At 35.9% G+C, this 24,176-nt stretch overlaps 1 protein-coding gene across 1 annotated transcript in view; it reads right to left on the bottom strand.

Annotated features, from left to right (window-relative positions):
* The window catches only part of Frmd5 (FERM domain containing), a 501,610-nt gene that overhangs the window by 82,069 nt on the left and 395,365 nt on the right, over nucleotides 1-24,176 (bottom strand). The window contains exon 12 of the mRNA XM_090406270.1: nucleotides 10,607-10,695. Within this exon, the coding sequence (XP_090262396.1) occupies nucleotides 10,607-10,695 (89 nt within the window). The remainder of the gene's footprint in view (nucleotides 1-10,606; nucleotides 10,696-24,176) is intronic.

The following is a 24,176-nucleotide window of genomic DNA, read 5'->3' as shown; positions in this document are numbered from 1 at the left end:
TTCGGCGTTGTTTTAAATAATGAAACTTGGCCTTAAGTTTTTCTTTATTACTTTCCAGAATATGTTTAACCGAAATGTCAGTGATTCTCTCAAGCACCTTCAAAATATCTAGATTCATATAACTAGAGAGTTCGGATTGTAAATTTAAAACATGATTTTGAGTTATTGCTAAATTCTTTCAGGCTGTTTGAATTTGCTCTCTAAGTATTGCTTTCTCTGTGCGTGCATAGATACTTCGTATCTATGCATGCACAGAGGGAAGACGTCTTTCCTCAGGCAGTCTATCCTTCACGCTTTACTGCAAACTGACACATACTGGCCAATGTATATACATGCTAACCCATATCACCACCCTTTGCAAAAATTTGGTCATTAACCACCATTAAAAACAGAGCTATAACAATTTGCTCTAATGAACAAGCTCTTAAACAAGAATTAAAGATTATTAGCAATACATTTATAAATAATGGCTATAACAAAAATACTATTAATAAAGTTCTTCATAAAACTTCTTCAAAAAAGAATATAGATTACAGTAAAACTATAGCTATCTCATACATTAAAGGGTTATCAGAAAAAATCAACAGAATCCTACACCATTATAATCTTAATGCCACTTTTAAAGTAACTATAAAATTAAAAAACATATTCAACTCCTCTAAGGATCCTCTCCTCCCATTGGCACATCCTGGGTTTATTGCATCTACTGCACCTGTAGCTTACCTTATATTGGTGAAACTGGATGTACAATCCTATACGTAAAAAAGAACACAAAAGACACATTAAATATAACAATTTTAGTGAAGTAGGCCTCTCAGATCACGCTCTCAACACCCTACCCAAACTGATTGGAAAGGTACCTGCTCTTTATATCATACAAAAACTTGGTATGAACGAAAATTTAAAGAAGTCTGTGAAATTCTGATTAACCACCCTAATCTCAACAATAATGGTAGCATAAAAATTCCAAGAATTTGGATGGCACATATTCCACCTATTTAGTTTCCAGCATACCCAGACTTTTGGACTTTAAGCAAATTTTCAGCTTTTATTGAAAACTATTCTATACTAGTTGGTTGGAATTTATATGTATACTTACATAGTTTTATATATATATATAAACATGTTGCTCTCCAGCCCAATTTAATTTTGTAGCCTAATAGATAATAATAATAGGACTCTAGCTTTGATGTAGTAAAGGTTGGTCAGTAACTTAAGCAAACCATGTAGATTGTAGTGCAGTTTGTTTCTTTGTATATATGTGTATGCTCCAGATGATGACCTTGACATGAAGGTTGAAACGTCGAGTGTTCATTTTGGCTTATATTAAACTAAAGTTTTGCTCTAACACAGTATTTGTCTCCATAATTTTTCATAATGTATTCTGATCACAAAGGAAAGGATATACATTAGCACTGTGGGTGGAACAGGAGTAGATGATTTGGAAATCCTACTCTAAAGACCAAACATGGAACTTTTTTTAAACCATTTCACACCTTTGATAAGCAGGACATAGAATGAATTATGTACATTCTTGTACTGAAAACATTATATTTCACCAGGTGAAGAAATTCATCTACCAACTAAAGATATTCACAAACACCCACTAACCCATTTGGGATTTTTCAACTTGCAGTCCAGTGGTTGGCATTTATGCTCAATTTATAAATTAATCCATAGCCAACCAATTTCTAAAACAGATGCCAGATCTTCACCTGTCTTGTTGTTGGCACTTCAATTCTCTCCAAAGTAATGAGAGAAATCCATTAACAATCAACTAATATACTACCTGGAATGGATTCCAGCACTATTGATAATGTCAACAGTTCTTCTTGGTTATTGTGTCATTTTATGTTAAATGCCATGGAAATGTTCAGAGAAACTCAAGCAATTTTGCGGAAAGTTTCTGGTATAGAGACCACGTTTTCAAGTAAATAACAAGTTTGATAAAATAAACACATATAACCTCACTAGTTTCGTAAGTCATCAGACTTATATCGTCAAGAGCAAAAGTTATACATAAAAAATAAAAGCTAGAAAAAATTAATTACACATAATTAATTGTTTCTAGATGTTATCAGAACTTTACAATTGTATATGCAAATAAGTAACCAGAATAAAAAAAAAACATTAAATTAATTATTATATACACGATGGAATAATGCTAGATGTTGCTGTCATGTTTATAGCATGGTGAATGTCATAACCTGGGCCCATGATAGTTAGATTTTTAATCAAAGCAGACCAAACTTGCTGTAGGATTAAGTCTTGATTTTTGTTACAATGTGTGGGAATCTTTAGCATTTCAGAAGCTTCCTTGAACTTTCATGTAAAACAATTAGGATCAATATAGTGCATTTTTATTTGATGCCAAACTACTCAGTGGCCTGTGTTAGTTGTATGGGATGCCAAACCTAATTTATGCTGTGTTTTTATTTTTGACATCTTTTACATGTTCAGACATGCAGATTTCCCCTGACATTCTTGTCTGGTCTACACAGCAAATGTCACAAGAGGAATGAATCTCATAAATGGCTTTTTTTTGTGTGATGATGTGGAACCTGGAGATTTTATACAATGGTAAAAAAGCCTCTTTAATGTACTCACAGAGCAACAATGCCACTTTGTAAAATTCCTGAGGTAAGGTAGCATGACTGCATTCTTAAAACCTTATTAAAGTAAAGGAGCTGTTGGAGGTGTATTAAGAATATTGTTGATTATCTTGGGTTCATAACCACCGAGGGCAAGGATATGCCCAAGGTAAGGCAGGTCTTCATTTCTGTTACTTGAACACAACATTAAAGTGACTTTTTAACCATTGCATAAAATCACAAAGTTTTTACATCGACCAACACTTCATCATCTCATGAAAAAAACAGGAGTTTATGAGCTTCTTTGCTCTTGTGGAATTTGCTGTGTAGGCCAGATGGGATGGGAGGGGAGATCTACATGTTTGAACATGTAAACGATGTCAAAAAAAGAAGAGAGCATAAATCAGGTTAGGCATCCCATAACTAACACATGCTTATCAAGTATTTTGGCAACAAATAAAAATGCCTTATACTGTTTTAATAATGTTTTTACAAGAAAGTTTAAGGAAGTCTTTGAAATAATAAGGATCCCCACACAAATAAGTAACACAAATCAAGACTTAATCCTACAGAAAGTTTGGTCTGCTCATCACCACCACCATCAAATTCTTCACATATACCTTCAGGGGATGTACAGGATCTTCTGACAGTAGTACATGAGCAGCTACATCATTATTAACTTCATATCAACAATTTTCCTCCAGATTAGCCACTGTTATCTGTCAACATACCAATATTATCAGATCTTATATTTCTGTCTTCAAAGGTGCTTTTCACTATCAATCCACCTACATCTTGGTCATCTTCTGTGTCTTTTTAGCTGCAATCCTGGCAAAGGACACTTCTTTAACTAATCTTTCCTCTCCTATTCTGTTTAAGTGACCATGCCATCTGAGATTAGTTCTGCTAACACATTCCTGAATGCTAACAATATCATGTTCTTTTCTAATATCCTCGTTTTGAATATGATATTGCCATTGATGCCATCTCTTCACACCCCATAATCTTTCTCAGGATTCTCATATCTGTGGTTTCTAGTCTTTGATCAGGAGTTTTATTTCTAACCCAGTTTTCAGATCCATAAGTTAAAATTGGTGTGAACACTGTCTTGTATACTGTTAGTTTAGTGTTTTGACTAGTCTCTCTCTTTTATTCCATATAATATTTATTCAACTGACTTCCTGCCCTACCAGACATGCTAATTCTGCTGTCTATTTCCAAATTTAATTTGTTATCTTCACTAAAAATTGTGCTTAAATAGCTGAAATGTTTTACTTGTTCTATAGGTTCTCCATTCAAGATGCAGTTGATGTTTTCAATGTTTCTACCTATTTTCATTGTCATTATCCTTAATGCTGATTTTCATACCAAATTTATTACAGCAGTTATTCAATAATCTGCCAATAATAACCAATGCAATAATTGGTCAGATAATCTGCAGATTTGTCCTGGATTTATTTAGGAGTATAACATCACCTGCATAAAGTAAAGATTGAAGATTAACATCTCCAATTTTGATATTAGGTTTAATGCCATTTTCCCTCATAATGTGATCCATATAGATGATGCATAACAGCGGAGATAATGTATACCCTTGTTGTATACCTCACTAAAGCCATTTTCTTGTACCTCCTTCAATTCTAACTGCTGATTTACAACTCAAATAGAGACTATGTATTGCTTGATATAATGTCCCATTTACACCAAATAATTAGAGCAATTTGAACAGTTTTCCTCTTGGCATGTTGTCATATGTCTTTTGTAGATATACAAAACTTAAATACAGATCCTTGTTATATTCCAATGATTTCTCAACTATTTGTCTTAAAGTAAAAACTGATCATGACAACCACTGGCCTGAACCCAGCTTGTTCTTCTCCAAGCTTCTCCTACACAATTTTTCTATGTTGTTTCTGAATTGTTGTGCCATGTAGCCACTGTAAAACTTTTATACCTCCATATTTTAGTATTTCTGGTCAAATATCATCTACTCCAGCTGCCTGCCCACATTTCAGGTTTGTAGCAACTTTTTGTACTTCAAGTACAGATATATATATTCCAGCTGGCATTCTTGTTGAATGTTTTCTACCACCATGCTGCATGTCACTGCTTGTTTCATTTTGTAATCTTCCAAAGTAATTATTTAATACATCAAGGATATATTTTTCTCCAGTTTTCATGTCTCCTTTATCATCTCTAATTCCTTTCAACGTACTCTTTCCTCCATTTCTGAGCTTTTTCAATAGCCTCCAGAATATTTTACCACCTTCCTTATATTTATTTCCATGTTCTTAACAAAGTCTTCCAACGACTTTTGTTTAGCTAATTCTACACAATGCTTTGCTTTCTTACATTTTTTTCTGTATTCCCTGAGAGCACAAGATGATTTACTTGCTTTTGATATGCTTTCTTCTTTTCCTTCACTGCCTCTTTAACTTCCTGAGTCCACCATGGAGTCTGATTTTTCTATCCTTGCAGATTACCTCACCACATGCCACTCTGGTTGAATCAATCAAAGCTTTCTTTAGGGTTTGCCACTGAATCTCCAAGGTTTGTTTTTTGTTTTCAAACTCTTTCAGTTTTTCTTGAATAATGTTTATGTATTTGAGTCTACAGTTCACATCTGATAGTTGTTCAACTTCAATATGTTTCAAAACTTTCTTATACACTCTTCTTTTCAATATGAAGTTCAATTTTGTCCTGCTCAATACTAAATGGAGGTCACTTCCTATTTCAAATCCTCTGTATATTCTTGTGTCCTGAAATAGTGGGAAAACATCACTGTCGACAATAACAATGAGACTTTTCTTATTCCTTGCATCTTCTCTCTATGTGAATTTGTGCACACTTTTTTGTTGGAACATGGTGTTAGTAATAACTAGTCCATGTCCTGAACAGAAATCAAGCAGGTACTATTATTATTAGCTTTGCTCATTTCTCGAAATTTTCCCCAAACATTCTTATATGTCTGCTAATCATTCTGCTGTTTAGATCTCCAACAAGCACCAACTTTTCCTTTTTCATTGTGCCAGCTGCCTTTTCTAATGCCTCAAAAAATTCCTCCATTGGTAGCCTTCAGTGGGACAATAGGCACAAATAATTTATTGTCCAGTTCCCCATTCTGATATTAGCCCACATCACTCTACTTGTTACTGCCTGCCATTTAAGAAGATTATTTTCAGATTTAGGGTTTAATATTAGAGCTATCCCTTCTTTTCCCTGATTGTTATTTCCTGAATATAACATCTTGTATTTGTTGCTTAGAAAGATCTCATATGTTTTTGTCTTCTTTGTTTCAGTAATGCCTATTATGTCAATCTGATACTTATCCAATCTTCTGCTAGTTCAATTTCTTTTCCATTGATGCTTCTTATGTTGATGGTGCCAGTCTTGATCTCTGCTGATGTTGAGTTGGAGTTTGTTCTGGTAGGTGACTTTTCTCTGTTTGCCCTTGTTCCCTGATGAAATCAATGGTGGGGAGCTTGTTTAACCGGGCGATGCCCCAGCAGGAATGAAATTCCAATATATTGTACCATCATTTTTGAGTTATGGTTTAAGCCAATAGGAATACCATTTGGTCAACTAAATCCCGAATTACCAGTCCATCCTTGTTCGTTCAGTATCCAGGTAGATATCCAACAGGGTGCGCCACAAGAAGGTGAGGATTGGACATTAGGTCAGAAGCCCTGGTTGGTTCTCCGAATTCCCCAAAAGGCCATGTGGAGGTCTCCTCACAGTAATCCAGTCTTGATCCTTAAGAACTCCTGTTGTTACCCCATGCCTGGGGAGGGGTTGGTCTGCTATGATTAAAAATCTAGCTATTGCAGACCTGGGATACAACATGCATCATGCTACAGAATGTGACAATAACAACAACAACAACAAGTAACATTGTTCTAACGTGTATACAGTAATTAATTTAATTTTTTTTTTATTCTGGTTACTTATTTTTATATACCAATTATGAAGTTCTCATAACATATATTATGTGTAATTAATTGTTTTTAATCTTTCTTTTTTTATGTGCTAACTTTTGCTAGCACCCTTGATGATGTAAGTCTGATGACTTATAAAACTTGTAGGGTTATGTGTGTTTATTTTATTAAACTCATCATTTTTCTGAATTCATGACCACAGCAAAACTATCACTAACCTATATCCAGAGCACATTTGAAAAAATAGTGTTTAACACATTCACAGTACCACTGACGTTTTAAAGCACCAAAAAAGTCATAAATTAGTGGCAGTCAGTGTGCTAAATATAAGTACTACACCATATTCAAACCAAATATCAAATTAGCAAACTTTGTCTGTTAACCTTGAAAACAAACCCTATCCTTGATGACATGCAGTGACTAGCTTACTACAGAGAAAGAAAAATCTCTTAACATCTGCACAGGAGTATGTAAGAATTACATTCACTACCACTGTTATTGTAAGTCATGACTAGCAGGTTATACTTTACTCTTACACACAGGGTAAGATGGAAGAAACCAAAATGCTACATAGAAAAAACAGAAGTGTTACCTTCTCATTGAAATAAAAACCAAAAGTAATCATCATCTTACATCATCATTCATCAAGAATTTCAAACGTGCGGCAGCCCTTGGATATGATGCAAATTATGTTCTGAAATGTTAAAATTCCAACTGAGTACATTTGTCATCATGTGTCATTTGTTACACCAGTTTTCAACCCTTGATTATTTCACCTTTGATACAGTAAATAAAAAATCTTTTATTGTACAGTCCAGTGGTAAAAAATTCTGTATACTAGATGTTGAGTTGGCTGAATGATAAGAGACCTTTCTGCATCAAAGCTACAATAGTTGTCAGAGATTTTATATCAGGATCCTTATTCCAGCTACAGTTGCTTCATTTATCAAAGCAGGTGAGAGACAATTTCAACATTTTTATGATTAGGCAAAAACAAAATTACATTCCTTTATTGTAAGTTTAAAACAAAAGAATCTTAAAGCAAGCAAATAAAGTCATATGGTTTAGTGCAAAATGTATACCAGAAGTCTTTTTTCTTTTTTTCTTGATTGAAATCATAAAACAAATATCATGTTGGAGGCTTAATGGATTTTTTACAACACTCAAAAAGAATTAAAATAGAATTTAATACTTCCTATATTTCATTCCTAGTCACTAGGACATCTACAGGGATTACAAAGACAATTAAGGTAACATATACACAAATAACAAACAATACTAAGCCCAACCACGTGGGTGACACTAAAGTCCTATCTAGGTAGAGTGCCCTCTAAGGGCAGTAGTAGGTGGCCTGGAATGTAAGGTGGGAACTCTGGTGATGAGTGTTTCCCAAATCTTCGGAAGCTTAATGCAACGTATTTATTGAGATTTGGTTGGTTTTTGAGAGCTGCTGCTGCTTCTAAGAAAAGTCTCTCTTTCTTGAATTTGCTGTGGTGGAGCATGGTGGTTTTCTTCCATGATAGCCTGTGGGTGGTGTCCAAAACATGGTCAGCCAAGCCTGAATGGCCATAGTTGTGTTTACAGATGTAAGACTTGTGTTCCTCTAGACGGATGGATGCTGATCTGCTGTCTGTCCAAAGTACACCAGCTTACAGGAACAGGGTACTTTGAAAACTCCAGGCAGAGAGAGAGAGGAGGGAGCTGATCTTTCGTAGAACGGATAAGAGTAGCAAGTTTGCGGTGGGGCTTATATGCTATGTGTAGGTTGTACTGTTTTAGTATCTTGGCTATTTTTTCGGATGTGCCACGGATGTAGGGTATGGTGATGGCATTTTTAAATTCTTGTTGACGAGAAGGACGGGGAATGGGGGAGGAGTTGATTATTTTTTTGATACTATGATCACTGTAGCCATTGGAGAGGAAAGTGCTGTGTATGTGGTTAAGCTCAGTAGTGAGGGCAGTTCCACTGGAACAAAGATTGTGGGCTCTCTTGGTAAGAGTTTTAATAATGCCATATTGTTGAGAGGGGTGGTGGTGGGAGAGTTTGTGAATGTATCTGCCTGTGTGTGTGGGTTTTCTGTATACGGTGAAGGTAAGTGTATCATTAGGCAGGCATGTGACTAAGGTGTCTAGAAAGGGTAAACAATTGTTCTTTTCCTTTTCCATAGTGAACTGGATTCTTGGATGTAGACTATTGAGATGACTGAGGAAGGAGTCTAACGTGTCTGGGCCATGAGGCCAAATAGAGAACACATCATCTACATATCTTAGCCAGATATGTAGATGATGTGTGAGATCATAGACTCAGCCCCACTCAAGCCAGACAGGTTTGAGTGGGGCCGAGTCTATGGCTCGTTTTTCAAAATCTTCCATATAGAAATTGGCAAGGGGGGATGAGAGGGGGGAACCCATGGCAGTTCCCTCTATCTGCTTGTAGATTTTTTTGTTCCAAGAGAAATACCCAGAGTTAATGGCAAAGGAAAAGAGATCTAAGATGACAAAGGGAAAAACGTTTTCTAAGAGAGATAAGGTGTCAAATAAGGGAATATTGATAAACAAAGAGGAGATATCAAAGCTTACCAATATGTCTGTCTTATTCAAGGTTAAATTTTCTGTGAGGGCTTTAAAGTGGGTCGAGTTTTTTATATAGGAAGGGGACCTTCCGGTGAGGGAGATCAGAGAGTTGGCCAGCTGTTTAGATAGTGTATAGCAAGGTGCATTGGTAGCATCTACTATAGGCCTGAGTGGGGAATTGGGTTTGTGGATTTTTGGTAAACCGTATATTCGGGGGGGGGGGGGATGGGAGCGGAAAGGTTTAAGTTTTTTCGTGATGTCAGGGGACCAGGAAGATACTTTTTTGAGTAAGATTTTTAGTTTTACCCCTATCCGCTCTGGTGATGACGATACTTTTTTCTTTACGTAGTTTCAGGAGAGCCGTGAGTTGGGCATATGATAAATTACTTTTTGGCGGCAAAGAATGCCCAACGCACGGCTCTCCTGAAACTACGTAAAGAAAAAAGTATCCCTCTCCAATGGCTACAGTGATCACAGTATCAAAAAAATAATCAACTCCTCCCCCATTCCCAGTCCTTCTCGTCAACAAGATTTTAAAAATGCCATCACCATACCCTACATCCGTGGCACATCCGAAAAAATAGCCAAGATACTAAAACAGTACAACCTACACACAGCATATAAGCCCCACCGCAAACTTGCTACCCTTATCCGTTCTACGAAAGATCAGCTCCCTCCTCTCTCTCTGCCTAGAGTTTACAAAGTACCCTGTTCCTGTAAGCTGGCATACTTTGGACAGACAGCAGATCAGCATCCATCCGTTTAGAGGAACACAAGTCTTACAACTTCAAACACAACTATGGCCATTCAGGCTTGGCTGACCATGTTTTGGACACCACCCACAGGCTATCATGGAAGAAAACCACCATGCTCCACCACAGCAAATTCAAGAAAGAGAGACTTTTCTTAGAAGCAGCAGCAGCTCTCAAAAACCAACCAAATCTCAATAAATACGGTTGCATCAAGCTTCCGAAGATTTGGGAAACACTCATCACCAGAGTTCCCACCTTACATTCCAGGCCACCTACTACTGCCCTTAGAGGGCACTCTACCTGGATAGGACTTTAGTGTCACCCACGTGGTTGGGCTTAGTATTGTTTGTTATTTGTGTATATGTTACATTAATTGTTTTTGTAATCCCCGTAGATGTCCTAGTGACTAGGATGAAATATAGGAAGTATTAAATTCTATTTTAATTCTTTTTGAGTGTTGTAAAAAATCCATTAAGCCTCCAACATGATGTCCTCACAGCACTTAAGCCTCTACACATGCATAAAACAAATAAGATATCAAATGTAACTTATGAATATAGTATTTGAATATTTCTCAGTATATAATACAGTGTCAATTATACTAATTTGAAAATCAAAGGCAGCACAATAAATAATGACTGTATATATAGCCACAGAGACATGGCAATCTCTTAAGAGCATATTTTACGCTAATAAAATTCACATACATACATTTCATAAATGAAGACAAAATCCATTACAAAAACAAACATACGTGAAAAAGTATCTCTGTTCAACTGCACACCTCCACATATGATGACAAGCTGCATGAGTTGGACATTTAAATCCTACCAGATGCTTTTTCTAAAAAAAAAGAAAAGAAAAAAAAGAAGAATATATAAAAATAAATAAAAAAAGCACTGAAATATACTGTAACAAAAATAAAATCTCTCTCTCTCTCTCTCTCCAACTTGATTCATCTAAAATAATTACAATCACTATTACACTGCATGAAAAAAGAAAGGAAAAGACTGGAAGTATAGTGTTCTGATAAAAGCAGGACAGACTATCACATCATCAATTTGGGAAGAAATGGTGAGCCATAGGGAAGTCATGGGTTCTTTTGCATTCTCTAAGTCACTGAAAGGTTGGGGAATCTCTAGACATGGAATAATTACAGTGTGTCAGGTGAGAAATCTAATGAATCTCCCCCCCCACCCCTGTAAAGACTAATAATGGTAAATCTAATAAACAAGATCCCTCTGCCCACAGACCACTACCACCAAACTGGGAATCGATTTTTCCAATCAACCCTATCCTCACACCAAAAACATGGAATAAATACAATTATTCTTCCTCTCATCTGACAACACATACTTAAAAGTACTCTGACAAGTAAGCTTTCATCATCTGATTAGGCTAAACCATGAGATGGTGCATTATGTGTGAGTATCATGTTGTTATTAGTACTTCCAAAAGACACAGTTTTTTCATGTTTTAGTTGATAATACAGTAGAACTCGGTTATAATGATACAGTTACAGCGAATTCACGTTTATAACAAATAATTTTGAAGGTATATTTGAATTACATTTGATTTAATGCATGTATTTCATGTTTATTACAAATTTGTTTCATGGGAATAACGAACCAAAATTTAAGAATATACATATTCTTAGGGCTGGTCCTTTTCATCTCCTAATAAAATGTAACTGAAAGATATTTGTTGTGGCAATATACATGTATGTATAATACATTGTACATACTAACGAAGGTTTTCTAGGAAAATAGTGGACAGTTAAATTTCTTAGGAGATTAAAAGCAATTCCGTTTTTCTGAATCCAACGGCTCTAAAAAAAGAGTTTGCGATAATCTTCACCTGGACGTACACATTAGTCGTTCCTTTACTGACATTTCGTACGTACGCATTTTCTGGTTGTGGAAAAATGTCAGGAGTCAAATGGAAAATTTTATCAGTTTCCGAAAAAGTAGACATTATATGGGAGGTGGAAAGTGGCCAATCAAATCTGACAGTAGCAAAGAAGTATGGTTTGCCCCATCCACAATATCAACAATTTGGAAGAATCGTGAGTTGACTCTGAAAGCTTTTGAAAACAATTAATCGAAGTGTAAAAAACTTAAAAAGTGTAATAAGAGTGACATTGACGAGGCACTTCTTTCGTGGTTTAAAGTGCAATGAACTGCTGGCTTACCTATTAGCGGACCAATTTTGAAAGTTCAAGCCAAAAATTTTGCTGTTCAACTTGGTTATAGCAATTTTAAATGCAACAATGGGTGGATTGATCGCTTTAAGAACAGAAACAATTTTGTCTACGCAAAAGTAAGTGGCGAGGCGTTGTCCGTTGAAAAACGTTTCTGACTGGTCAAGAATATATGGCCGGACATCAAACGAAGGTATGGACACAACAACATTTATAATGCAGACAAAGCAGGGTTTTTTTTATAATTTAACGCCCGATAAAACTTTTCAATTTAAAATCAAAAAGTGCATTGGCGGAAAACTTATCAAAAATAGACTCAGAGTTTTAGTTTGTGCGAACATGATCGGTAGTGATAAAAGAAAGCTTCTTGTAATTGGAAAATCGGCAAAGCCTAGATGCTTTAAAAACATAAAGAAACTTCCCGTTGATTATACAGCGAATAAGAAGGCCTGGATGACCTCTTCAATTTTCGAAAATGAAATTCACAAGTGGGATAAAAATCTTCGCAGTGAAAACTGGAAAATTTTGTTATTGATAGACAACTGTCCTGCCCATCCTGTAGTGGCTAATTTAACAAACATAAAACTTGTTTTTTTGCCACCGAATGTGACATCTATCTTGCAACCACTTGATCAAGGCATAATTAGATGTTTTAAATCCCATTTTCATCATCTGCTAGTCTTGGAACTGATAGAATGCAGAGAAAAATCCAAGGAAAATGCTTATGCTTACGACTCGAAGATCAGTGTACTTCACGCAATACGTTTAATGAGTGATGCTTGGAATTTGGTGTCATCATCTACGATACAAAACTGTTTTAAGAAAGCCGGTCTTGTGGAATACGAGTGCGAATCTGAAGATGAAGAGGATAACTTGTCATTATCAGCGTGGTTAAAAGCGCGGAACTTGAACAATTTTGAAACATGCGTAGAGATTGATAATTTTATAGACATTGATAATGGCGTCGCAACTTGGTATACCGACAGACGCTGACATCTTAAAACAAACCTCTCATACACCAGAAGAAGATAATAGTAGTAGTGATTCAGAGGAAGAAAATAGCAATGATGAGAAAATCGTTACCTGGTGTGAAGCAGAAAGTGCTTTACAAATTTTAACAAGATTTATGGAATTGCGATCTGTAAGTTCAGACGACACATTCAAGCATCTTAGTGGTATAAGGAACAATTTCAAACGTATGAAATATGCGTCTTGTGCAAAGCAAAGCATGCTTGATGATTTTTTATGTAAAAATGTGAAGTTTTAAAAATAAATTTTTGTTCTTTATATATATGTATGCATTTATGTTACCCAATATACCTATGCTGAGAAAAATCTGAAAACATTTTTAATTCGCTCAAATTATGACCTTCTTGGATATAAAGAATAACGGTTATTACGAACAAATATATGCGGTCCCGTGGAATTCGTTATAACCGAGTTCTACTGTATTAGGTTAAATCACTGTAGTTTTTGATTTACATAGGTGTGTGATTGACAAAGTTATTTAGTTTGTAAGTAAACATATTTTATTTTGTTTAAATAGAATACTGTTAGTATGGCACTAACGTGTGGTAGAACAATGATGGCAAAGACATTATTATTGGGTGATTTGAATTTATGTGATTTTGTACATTGTAGTGTGTGTGAGATGTATTCATCCCCAAAATTAAAGGATTTATGGCAGGAGAGTGAAACTGGTGAATGAGTATGTGTTGAGTGTTTGACAATTAGTGCAAGTTAGGTGACAAAAACAAATGTTAGTAGAGTAGACAGAATCAACAGTAAAATGGACAGTGTTAATGTCAGAATAAATATGGAACATGCAGTGGTGGAAATAAAGGACAATTAAATAGACATAAATAAGGAAATAGCATGCTTGCATGTCACAGAACAAAGCACGAAATCAAATGTTGCAGAAGCGGCAAGAGATTAGCAGGGCTGAGAAGAGAAAGGTGGCGATCTGAGGTAAATCTCAGGATAACGTTAAGAATGGAATGAGAAAACAAGGTAAGGATAAAATTATGTACAGAGACTCTATAATCAGAGGAGTAATTTATGAAAGCATAACAAAATCATGTTTCCCTGGTGTACAAATTAATGATATTAGTCATGGTATTCAGATGCAAAAATGTAAGGTGAAAGAACTAATTGTCTTGTTGAAAATTTATTTTTCACTTGGTTAGACTATATTAATCCTTTATTTTAAAATTAGTTTAATCCTTTATCCAAGTGTGAGCAAGCAAAGTTTGTGCCTGAAAATATCTTCAGGATTGAATATGGTGTTCTACTACCTTACTGGGATAAGGTAGTACAACACCGGGAAACTCATAGCAAAGGTGGACCAAGCTAACATCACTCCTATCCCAGTATCTCCCATAATGCAAAACACATCTCCTTTCGGTATGAAAAATGTTATGCATTAAGGGATTGGCCACTACCCAGACTAGTTTCGACCTTTATTGAGGTCTCTTCAGTGGGAGCCAGGCCCAGAGGTGGAGATACCAGGCAGAAGCATTAGCGAGGTCATCGTTACCTATAGGAGTTGCCAAAAAGTGCGCCACCTTTTTTATTAAATTACTCCGGATTTAGAGAAAGATGTTGAAAGTTTATTTTTCACTTGGTTAGACTACCCGCAAGGAGATGCGTTTTGCATTATGGGAGATACTGGGATAGGAGTGACGTTAGCTTGGTCCACCTTTGCTATGAGTTGCCCGGTGTTATACTACCTTACCCCAGTAAGGTAGTAGAACACCATATTCAGTCCTGAGGATATTTTCAGGCGCAAACTTTGTTTGCTCACACTTGGATAAAGGATTAAACTAAATTTATTATAGTCTAACCAAGTGAAAAATAAACTTTCAAATCTTTCTCTAAATCCAGAGTAATTTAATAAAAAAGGTGGCACACCTTTTGGCAACTCCTATAGGTAAAGATGACCTTGCTATTGCTTCTGCCTGGTATCTCCACCTCTGGGCCTGGCTCCCATTGAAGAAACCTCAATAAAGGTCTCTTCAGTGGGAGGTCTTGGTCTTGGTAGTGGCCAATCCCTTAATGCATAACATTATACATATCCGCAAGGAGATGTGTTTTGCATTATGGGAGATACTGGGATAGGAGTGATGTTAGCTTGGTCCACCTTTGCTACGAGTTGCCCGGTGTTGTACTACCTTACCCCAGTAAGGTAGCACAACACCATATTCAGTCCTGAAGATATTTTCAGGCACAAACTCTGTTTGCTCACACATGGATAAAGGATTAAACTAAATTTATTATTAACTAATCATCTTGGTTGGCACTAATGATATGAGAGGTGAGAAGTATTCTATGAGGGAGGATGTGAACGAGTTGTAGGATGAAGCAAAACTGAACAGCAAGAAGGTAAAGATTATAAGTCTGCTGCCACAATATGATAGAGGCAAATTGAGGAGGGATCTGATAGAAAAGAAATCAATATGCAGGTTCTGCAGAAGGAATGATGTAGATAGAACTACAACGGCCTGAGTAGTTCTATCTACATCATTCCTATGATGGAAAGTAGTTCTATAATGGAAAGAAGGATTTGCATAATGCCGACAGAGTGTGTCTAAATGGTTTTGGTGTTAGGTGTCTAGAGGAAACTTTATTCACCGAGCATGCTGAAGCACTCATGAAGTGAGTGAGTGTGAAAATGACCAACAAGTGCAAAATCTAGTCTCTCGAGCAAAAAATATTGAATATGGTGGTAAATACAGGAATTAAAGGTGGTTGGAGGCCTTAAGGGATTCTGCAGTTTCTATATATACTAATAAAAGATGTATCAGGAACAAGAGGGAGGAGTTTTTGGTATTGATTAGCATAATCTCACTAAAAGTATAAGCAATATTGAGAAGACTTGGCTAAGAGCAGATACCAGGGTGGTGAGAAAAGTTCTCGGCCTCGACCATAGATGGCAATACTATCGGTAAGATTTTTTTTTTCTAAGTTGGTACATCTGTCATAAGTATCCACGTGAAATTGTAAGTCATTCTATCAAGTAGTTTGTTTTATACAGCTGTCTGAAACAAAAGTGTTGTCTGTATTGAAATGGATAAAATTGAGTATCATGCGGTTATAAAATTCTTTGTAAAAGAAGGTTTAACGCTAAAAGAAATTCATTTAAATTTCATAAAAGTTTATGGGCACTCTTCTCCTTCATTTTCGACAATTAAGAAATAGGCTTCTGAGTTTAAACATGGCCGGACTAGCCTTGAAGATGAGTCACGTGAAGGACATCCAAAAAGTGTAACAACATCAGAAATCATTGATCAAGTGCACATTATGGTATTGGATGACCGGTGAGTCAAAGTGCATGAAATTGCTGAGACTTTAGGCATTTCAAAATAATGTTTAGGATATATTTTATATGAAGAATTGCAAATGAAAAAGCTTTGCGCAAGATGGGTGCCGAGCTTGCTCACAGCAGATCACAAACTCACTTGCATGAAAATCTCTAAACAGTGCTTGGAGCATTTTAACAAGAATAAAACTGATTTTGTGTGTCGATTTATTACTATGGATGAGACTTGGATTGACCATTACACACCAGAATCCAAACAGCAGTCAAAACAGTCGACAGAAGCTGGTTGTTCAGCACCAAAGAAGACAAAGTCGGTTCCATCAGCAGGAAAGCTCATGGCATCGGTGTTTTGGGATTTTGGGATCAATAACTGGGGAATATTATTCTGATCTTTTAACCAGACTAGAAGAAAATAATCGTGAGAAAAGACCCGGTTTGCAGAAGAAAAAATTCATCTTTCATTCAGGACAATGCACCTGTCCACAAAGGTATTTCGGCAATGGGAAAATTAAGGGATCTGCACTATGAATTGTTGGAACATCCACCCTATTCCCTAGATTTGGCTCCCTCTGACTTCTATCTCTTCCCAAAATTAAAACTATTCCTTGCTGGTCAGCATTTTTCTTCGAATCAAGAGGTGATTGTAGAGGGGTATTTTGCAGATCTTACTGAGAACCACTACAGGGATGCGATAATGGTGCTGGAGCATTTCTGGAATAAATGTATTAGTCTTAAGGGAGATTTTGATGAAAAATAAAAATAATTTAGAAATTATAAATTTGTTTTGTCATTGTTAGGCTGAGAACTTTTCAGACTACCCTTATATGTAGTTATAGGGATAGAATGTGAAAGGTGTAGTATTTTCAGCGAAGATAGAGATGACATCTGTTTGGTATAAGCTCAAGGCCAATAAGACAAAATATAAGGTTGGTTGCTGCTGTAGGTTAGATGGTTCAAAGGATGATATGGAAGATAAGCATCAACAAATTAGTACAATGAGTACAGGTAGAGTGATTACTATGGTGGGCTTCAACTATGGAGATATAGACTGGAACAAGGAAAGAGAGAGATTACATGGCAGGAAGGAAATGGAATTTACACACTTACAGACAGAAACATAATTACTTAAGCATAATGGACTGGGTCATAGGATCAGAAGAGCTACCAATAAGAAAGGTGATCACGTTGCCTCTGATTAGGCAAAGTGACTGACCATGCTGTCTTGACGTCAGAGATTATAAAAAATGAGGAATGTTCTGTCAAGAAGAGATATATGTAGAACTACACAGCTGGTGATTATGACAGCTTAGTAGGAAGCTTGTAGCTGTGCCATGGCATAAAATTGTGCAAGTGAAAGCAAGTTAGTAGGGCATGGGAGATAGTCAATGGACATCTAGAGGAAGCAATATTAAATTTTATATATAAGGAGGATTAATCAGGTAGGAGTTAGATGGATGAGTAATATCATTAATCATGAGATGCAGAAAAAGAAAATGCTGCAGAGGGTATATAAGGAGAAAGGCGACCAGCAAACTGATGAACAGTAGAAAAGTCAGGTAAAAAAGATGACAAGTATGGTAAGGAAGGCAAAATCAGATTATGAGAAGAAACTAGCTCAGCAGGCCAAAAAAGGAAATCCCCAAGAGTTATTTCACTATGTGGAAAGGAGAAGAATGACTATGGAAAAATAACATTAATGAGTGTTATGTAATGATGATCACGAGATGACAGATGCTGATAAAATAGTTGAGTAATATTGCAAAGTCATCACTGAGTGACCCCTTTGCAAGGGTATATCATACAAGTTAGGTTAATGCTGTGACATATGTCATTGAGACCTATGTGGGAACAGAGGTGAATGAATTGGAGGTTCTTAGGATATTGAAAATCTCACTGTAAATACAGCTGTGAGATCAGATGGGATATCAGTTCACAGTCTGAGGAAATGTGCAAGAGAATTGGCAATACCTCTGACTAGGCTCTTAATTTGTCTCGAGCTCTAGTAGAGTTACAATGGAGTGGAAAGAGGGCAAAGTAATTCCTTTGCATAAGATAGGTTCTGAGACTGCAATAGCAAATTACAGACCAATCAGTATCTCAGGAGTGGTGGTAAAAGTACTGCAAAAACTGGCCAAAAAGAGAATTCAGGGGTGGATAGGAATATGATACTCTGTGAGGGGCAACATGGCTTTGTGAAGGACTGGTCATGCCTTAGTAATTTACTAACTTTTTATAAGAGAGTGACAGCTGAGTTGGATAAAGGAAATGGCTACATGATGATTCTGCTGGATTTGGCAAAGATGTTTAACCAAATACCACTACCACATGGAACTCTGTTAAGCAAAGTAGAACAAATGAGTATGGATATGACACTTATTATGTAGATAAAAAGGTGGCTGCTGGACAAATATCAAAACTGGTATATGGAAGAGCAAAATCCAGATGATAGCTGGTGCCTAATGGTGTGCTAGGACAACTAGTGTTTAATTTGCACATAAGTGATATAGGAAATAACCTGAAGGAAATATCGCTACCCAGACCGGTTTCAACCTTTATTGAGGTGTCATCAGTGAGATAATACAAACTTGGTATTATTAACTAGGTCTACCTACTCACTGATGAGACCTCAATAACGGTTGAAACCGGTCTGGGTAGTGACCTTCTCTCATAATGTAGAACAGTAATACAGCTCCTAGGAGCAAAGTTCACATTATGGGTAAATATCAAGAATAGTGATCGGAGCTTGCTCCACCTTTGCTATGAGTTGCCTCAGCTTGCACTATCCAGGTATTTGCTTATGCTTGGAATTGCCGAACTTTATATAGTTTCTATATTTGGCATGAAACTCTTTGAGTTTCTTATTCGGCTAAGAAACAATATGGGATGTAATATCTCTTAACTTAAATAAGTTATATGTAGCCGAATTGAAGCCTTTGGCTCTTCATATATTTAGTAGCATATGGTCATTGTACAACTCATTTAGAATCATTACATTTATTCGTTTTTTATTATTATTATTTTGTATTGTTTGGCATTTATAAATGCACATAACACAATTTCACCAGTAACAAGGTAGCATACTATTGTGGTTTAAAACAAACCTCCAAACTTCACTCTCAAGGAAGTCTAAAACAATGACTGCAAAATAACTATTAAGAATCTGATTTGAAAAAGCTAAATGCAGAAAATTTGCCTTTTGCAATGGTAGTTGTCTTCAGGTTCCTTGCAAAGGCTGTTGGCACAATTTTTGCCCAACTCTCCATATATCTCTAATACAGATAACACTATTGCAACCATACCTAGAGACAAAGTTGATCTCCTGGTATCACTCTTCTTACCGTTTGGAGAGGTGATTAATGCAAATCACTTCCAACCATAACAGGAACAATGTGCCAGGAATATAACTCCTGTGGCCTTTTGCCACAAAAGAATCTCAAACAACCTAAACAAAAAAATGGTTTTCTAGCCCTCTTGGTATCACAGCCCCATCATGACTGCCAATAAATAATGTACTCCTGAACTTACTCTATCATCTCTGTACCTACCCCTGTGATGAATGATAACTGACACGGGATTTAATGGGTTGTAAAATATAGACAGTTATACTGACTAGTTTTGCCATATATGCTAGTGGATTTTTCTGGATTAGGAAGAACCAAAAAATAAAAAATCAGGAATTTTGTTTTAGGTGCATCATCAAAAATGACAGTATTCTGAGTTTGGCCAGATTTTGTAGCTGGATAGATAAAAAGCAATGACCTAAGTGAAAAAAGAATACCCAGTTTTTGGAAAGCTGGTGACTCCATGTGCCAAGAAAAGCTGGAGTGGGTTGGGTGTGGGGAGAAAGTCTTTTTTGAGAGTAAGATAAAAAACAGACACAAAATTGGGTTTTGGAAGTATTAAAGGTGAGTAGGTTATTATCACCCAGTTGAAGATTGGTATGGAAATCAGTGTTTGGTGCAGTGACAATAGATTTTGAAGCTTGAGATGTGAGCAATACAAGGTTTGTCTTATGAGTAGGAGAATGGAGACTGCTATTATCAGCAAATTTGCATATAGGGCTTGAGGTCAATGAGAGAAGGTTGTTTATGTATAGGAGGAATATGGTAGTCGAAATAACAGCAGAGCCCTGAGGAATAACTGCATTAATACAGAGAGAGAGAGAACACCCTCCACCTTAAGATGCACTAACAACCAATCCAAGAGAAAACTAGCAATTATACAGGTTGGAAGACAGAATATAGCATGGCAATTATTTGCTGAGATGCCCTCAATGTCAAATCCTATCAAAATACTTTGGAAATGTTAAGTGTAAATGTACAAGCCTCCGTGGCATGTGCAGAGGCTGGTGATGTAAGCATGGAGATCTGCTGTGATCTTAATTTGTGAAATCCATCCATATTGTTTGTAGTAACTGATGACAGTTTTTCAGGTGTTGAGGAAGTTGAATATTGATGACTTAGTCCATTACTTTAAACAGCACTAATGTGAGAGCAAAATGTGATAGTTTGATGACAGATGCCCGTCTCCTTTATTCTGAATATAGCCTGCTTTCATATTGATGGGTGAATGCCAGCTGAGTGGTACAGTGTAGAGATAATAAAGGAGGCATTAGTTCAGGAGCACAGCTCTTTAGCACAACTGTTGAGATACCGTTAGGACTAGAGGCCTTCTTTTGGTATAAAGGTTTGTTCAAGATTCTTCTGATGATATGTCACCAGAGATATTTAATGAAATATTCAAGGTAAAGCTGGAGGTGATTTGCTTCGGTCATCTATGCAGGAAGATACCAACTCAGCTTTATCTTTAATGAGACTGCAATATTGCTATCTGAGAGAGAGAGAAAAGCAGGAGCATAGATGGACAGAACTTTTAAGGGATCAAGGGATCAAAAGACATAGATGCCATTAGTACAGACAGCAAATTTTAAACATTTAGCCCTGTTAATATCTCCACACCAAACTATGTTTTGCATGTGTTGTACATTTGGCAGTAGCTTGCTTGACTTTGTAAAATGTCCCTTCTGCTTCAAGTGGATAGGCAGACACATTTTACACCATTCTTCTATGTGTGTGTGTGCATGCTAATTTCAAGACTTTTTGGTAGAACTTTCATGTAAAACTAATACTGTTGAACTGTCTTCAATGTATAAAAAATATCTCAAAAGTAATGTTTTCTTATTTTGAGTCTGCATATAACATTTGCTTTTTAAAATATTTAAAAAATTTATAGTTATACCACCACACATTATATAAAAATGCAGTCATTACCATCAGTATTTCCCCCTTATCTCTAAAAGTATACAATTGTATTTATTTTATATACGGGTGATGAATGTTCCTGTAAATATGGTTTCATCTCTCTCTCTCTCTTCAGTGCAGTCATCAGAAACAGATCAATATTGTATAGAAAACCAGAGTTATTTTTATTTTTTATGAAATAATCAGATACTTTCTTTTCTATATAATTTTGGAAAAATGATTCAAAATTGTCTAAAGGTGTATTTCTCATACTTCAGTCTCAAGGAACCTTTATAAGGTCTGTTTTCCAACTGAATTGTGTTAGCTAGTCTGATATAGAGGCAACAGGATTTTTCACTCAAGAAACTTGGTTTTTTCTTCTAGCAAGAAAAAATCAAGTTTCTCAACACAGACACACACACACAAAATCAAGGCTCATATAATATAAACATACAGTGGCCTCAGCTGCTTTAAGATGTAATTAATTTAAAAAACAATGAACTTGTACAGTTTACAGTTTCTTATTTCCCAAACTTGTTTTGACAGTTCTTGTATTATTGTTCAAGCATCAATAAGTAGGTTACTAAGGTACATATAATGTCATATTGTACCCTAGGTAAAGATTATTTTTCCATCCTACTTAACACACACACACACACGCACACACAGCGGCGTCCATAAGGGCTGAAGTCCCTCAAATATAAAATAAAAGTTCCCGTTTTATTATCACTGTTCTTAAATTTTTATATATTTATCTAAAACCCATTATTTTCTTGTTTATAATACAATACTACTTGATAGTATTTTATGTAATTCATTTTATAGCAATAGTTGTATTTTGTAATTGTCAATGTGCTGTGCAAGCTCAGGCTAGTATCAGTATTAGATAGTATACCCAATGCTGGAACTGCATTCAATGCAGACTGCACCAAACCACTACCTAGTGGGATAACATAATGGTGGTAACAAGTAATTTACGTGCAGTTTGGGCTGGGCTGGTAGCATTGCAGCCCAAGATATGTTGCTACTACACGAGCACAAACAACACAAATTAACGTTGTTGTTGTTAAAACAGATCTAAAAATTGTTATTTTCTTGTTTGTAATACAATACTGCTCGATAGTATTTTATATACCGTATATGTCGGTGTATAAGATGACTCTCAAATACTACAGAAAACCCCTCGAAATCATGGGTCGTCTTATACGGCGAGTATAAAAAGGGAAGCTTAATTTCTTGGATGAACATTTAGGTAGTTCCAATACATTGTTATATAAGAAAATAGGCAGTGTTTATAAACAAATCAGATTAATTTTTTGTTACATAAATTTATTTAAAATATTACAATAGATGTAAGTCTTAAAAAAAAAAACAAATAATTATTAACCTCGATTTTCATGTTAATTTTCTTCATCATCTATTGAAAACAGTTCTTCAGATTTATTGTTTAAATGATCGTCATATGGATCCCAGTTCGAATCTGGTAAATTGATTTCGTTTTCATCATCATCAGTGTCCCACAACAAATCATCTTCCGTACCATCCATAAGATTAGAGGTACCACATTTTTTAAATGATTTTATTACAGTCTCTACTTTTACTTTATTCCACGCTTTGATCACAAAATTGCACAACATATCAAATGATGCAGCATGCATAGATCCACCATTTGTAAATGATTTTTCACCAGTCAACATCCAATTATTCCACTCTTCTCGCATGTGATCTTTAAATGGTTTGTTCAAGCAGACGTCCAGTGTTTGCAATATAGAAGTTAAACCACCTGGTATAACAGCAATTTTTGTGTTATTTTTTTTCTAGAAGACTTTTAGAATTCTCGGTTAAATGACTACAAAACATATCCCATACTAATAAATTGTTTCTTCATTATACCACCTGATCGCGTGTTCCACACATTATTTATCCATAATTTCACACCATTTTCGTCTATCCATCCTTTTTTGTGAAAATGTACAAAAACAACGAAGGAAATTTTATCTTAGGTTTAGTTTTACGTTTGAAGATGATCATTGGTTTTAACTTGGTTCCATCGACCAAACATGCCAACACAACCATAAACCTTGTTTTTTCATGACCTGTACTTCGAACTAGCACACTCTTACTACCTTTAGACTCCACTGTTTTATTGCTTATTATGTCTGTTCATAAAATGATTACACCATCCTGAAGTAGATTGAAATTCTATACTTTCATCCGGATTCAATCTTAACCATTTTGCATATGCTCTAATCATATTTCTTGTAACAAGCTAACCATTCTGCCTTTGTTCGAATACCCATTCTGCAACTTAATTTTCCAGCCATCAGGTGATCCCCATTCTCATCGCACGTTTTTATGCTGATCCACTTTACAATGGAACTGGAAGCTAATAACTGTCTGCCCTTCCTGGATACACTTATCACATGTCTTCCAGATAGTTCCTTATTATTTTCAGTTTTTAGAAAACCCACACATACAGGGAGATATTTACACAAACAATCACACCGTCACCCTTCTCAACAATATGGCATTTTAAAAACGCTAACCCACAGAGCGAGAGCAATCT

Source organism: Typopeltis vanoorti, chromosome 16, assembly GCF_054136105.1.
Source record: "Typopeltis vanoorti isolate ZY-2024b chromosome 16, IOZ_Tvanoo_1.0, whole genome shotgun sequence".
Classification (NCBI taxonomy): Eukaryota; Metazoa; Arthropoda; class Arachnida; order Uropygi; family Thelyphonidae; genus Typopeltis; species Typopeltis vanoorti.
Note: the sequence above shows the minus strand (reverse complement) of the source record. Positions and strands in the feature narration are given on the sequence as shown.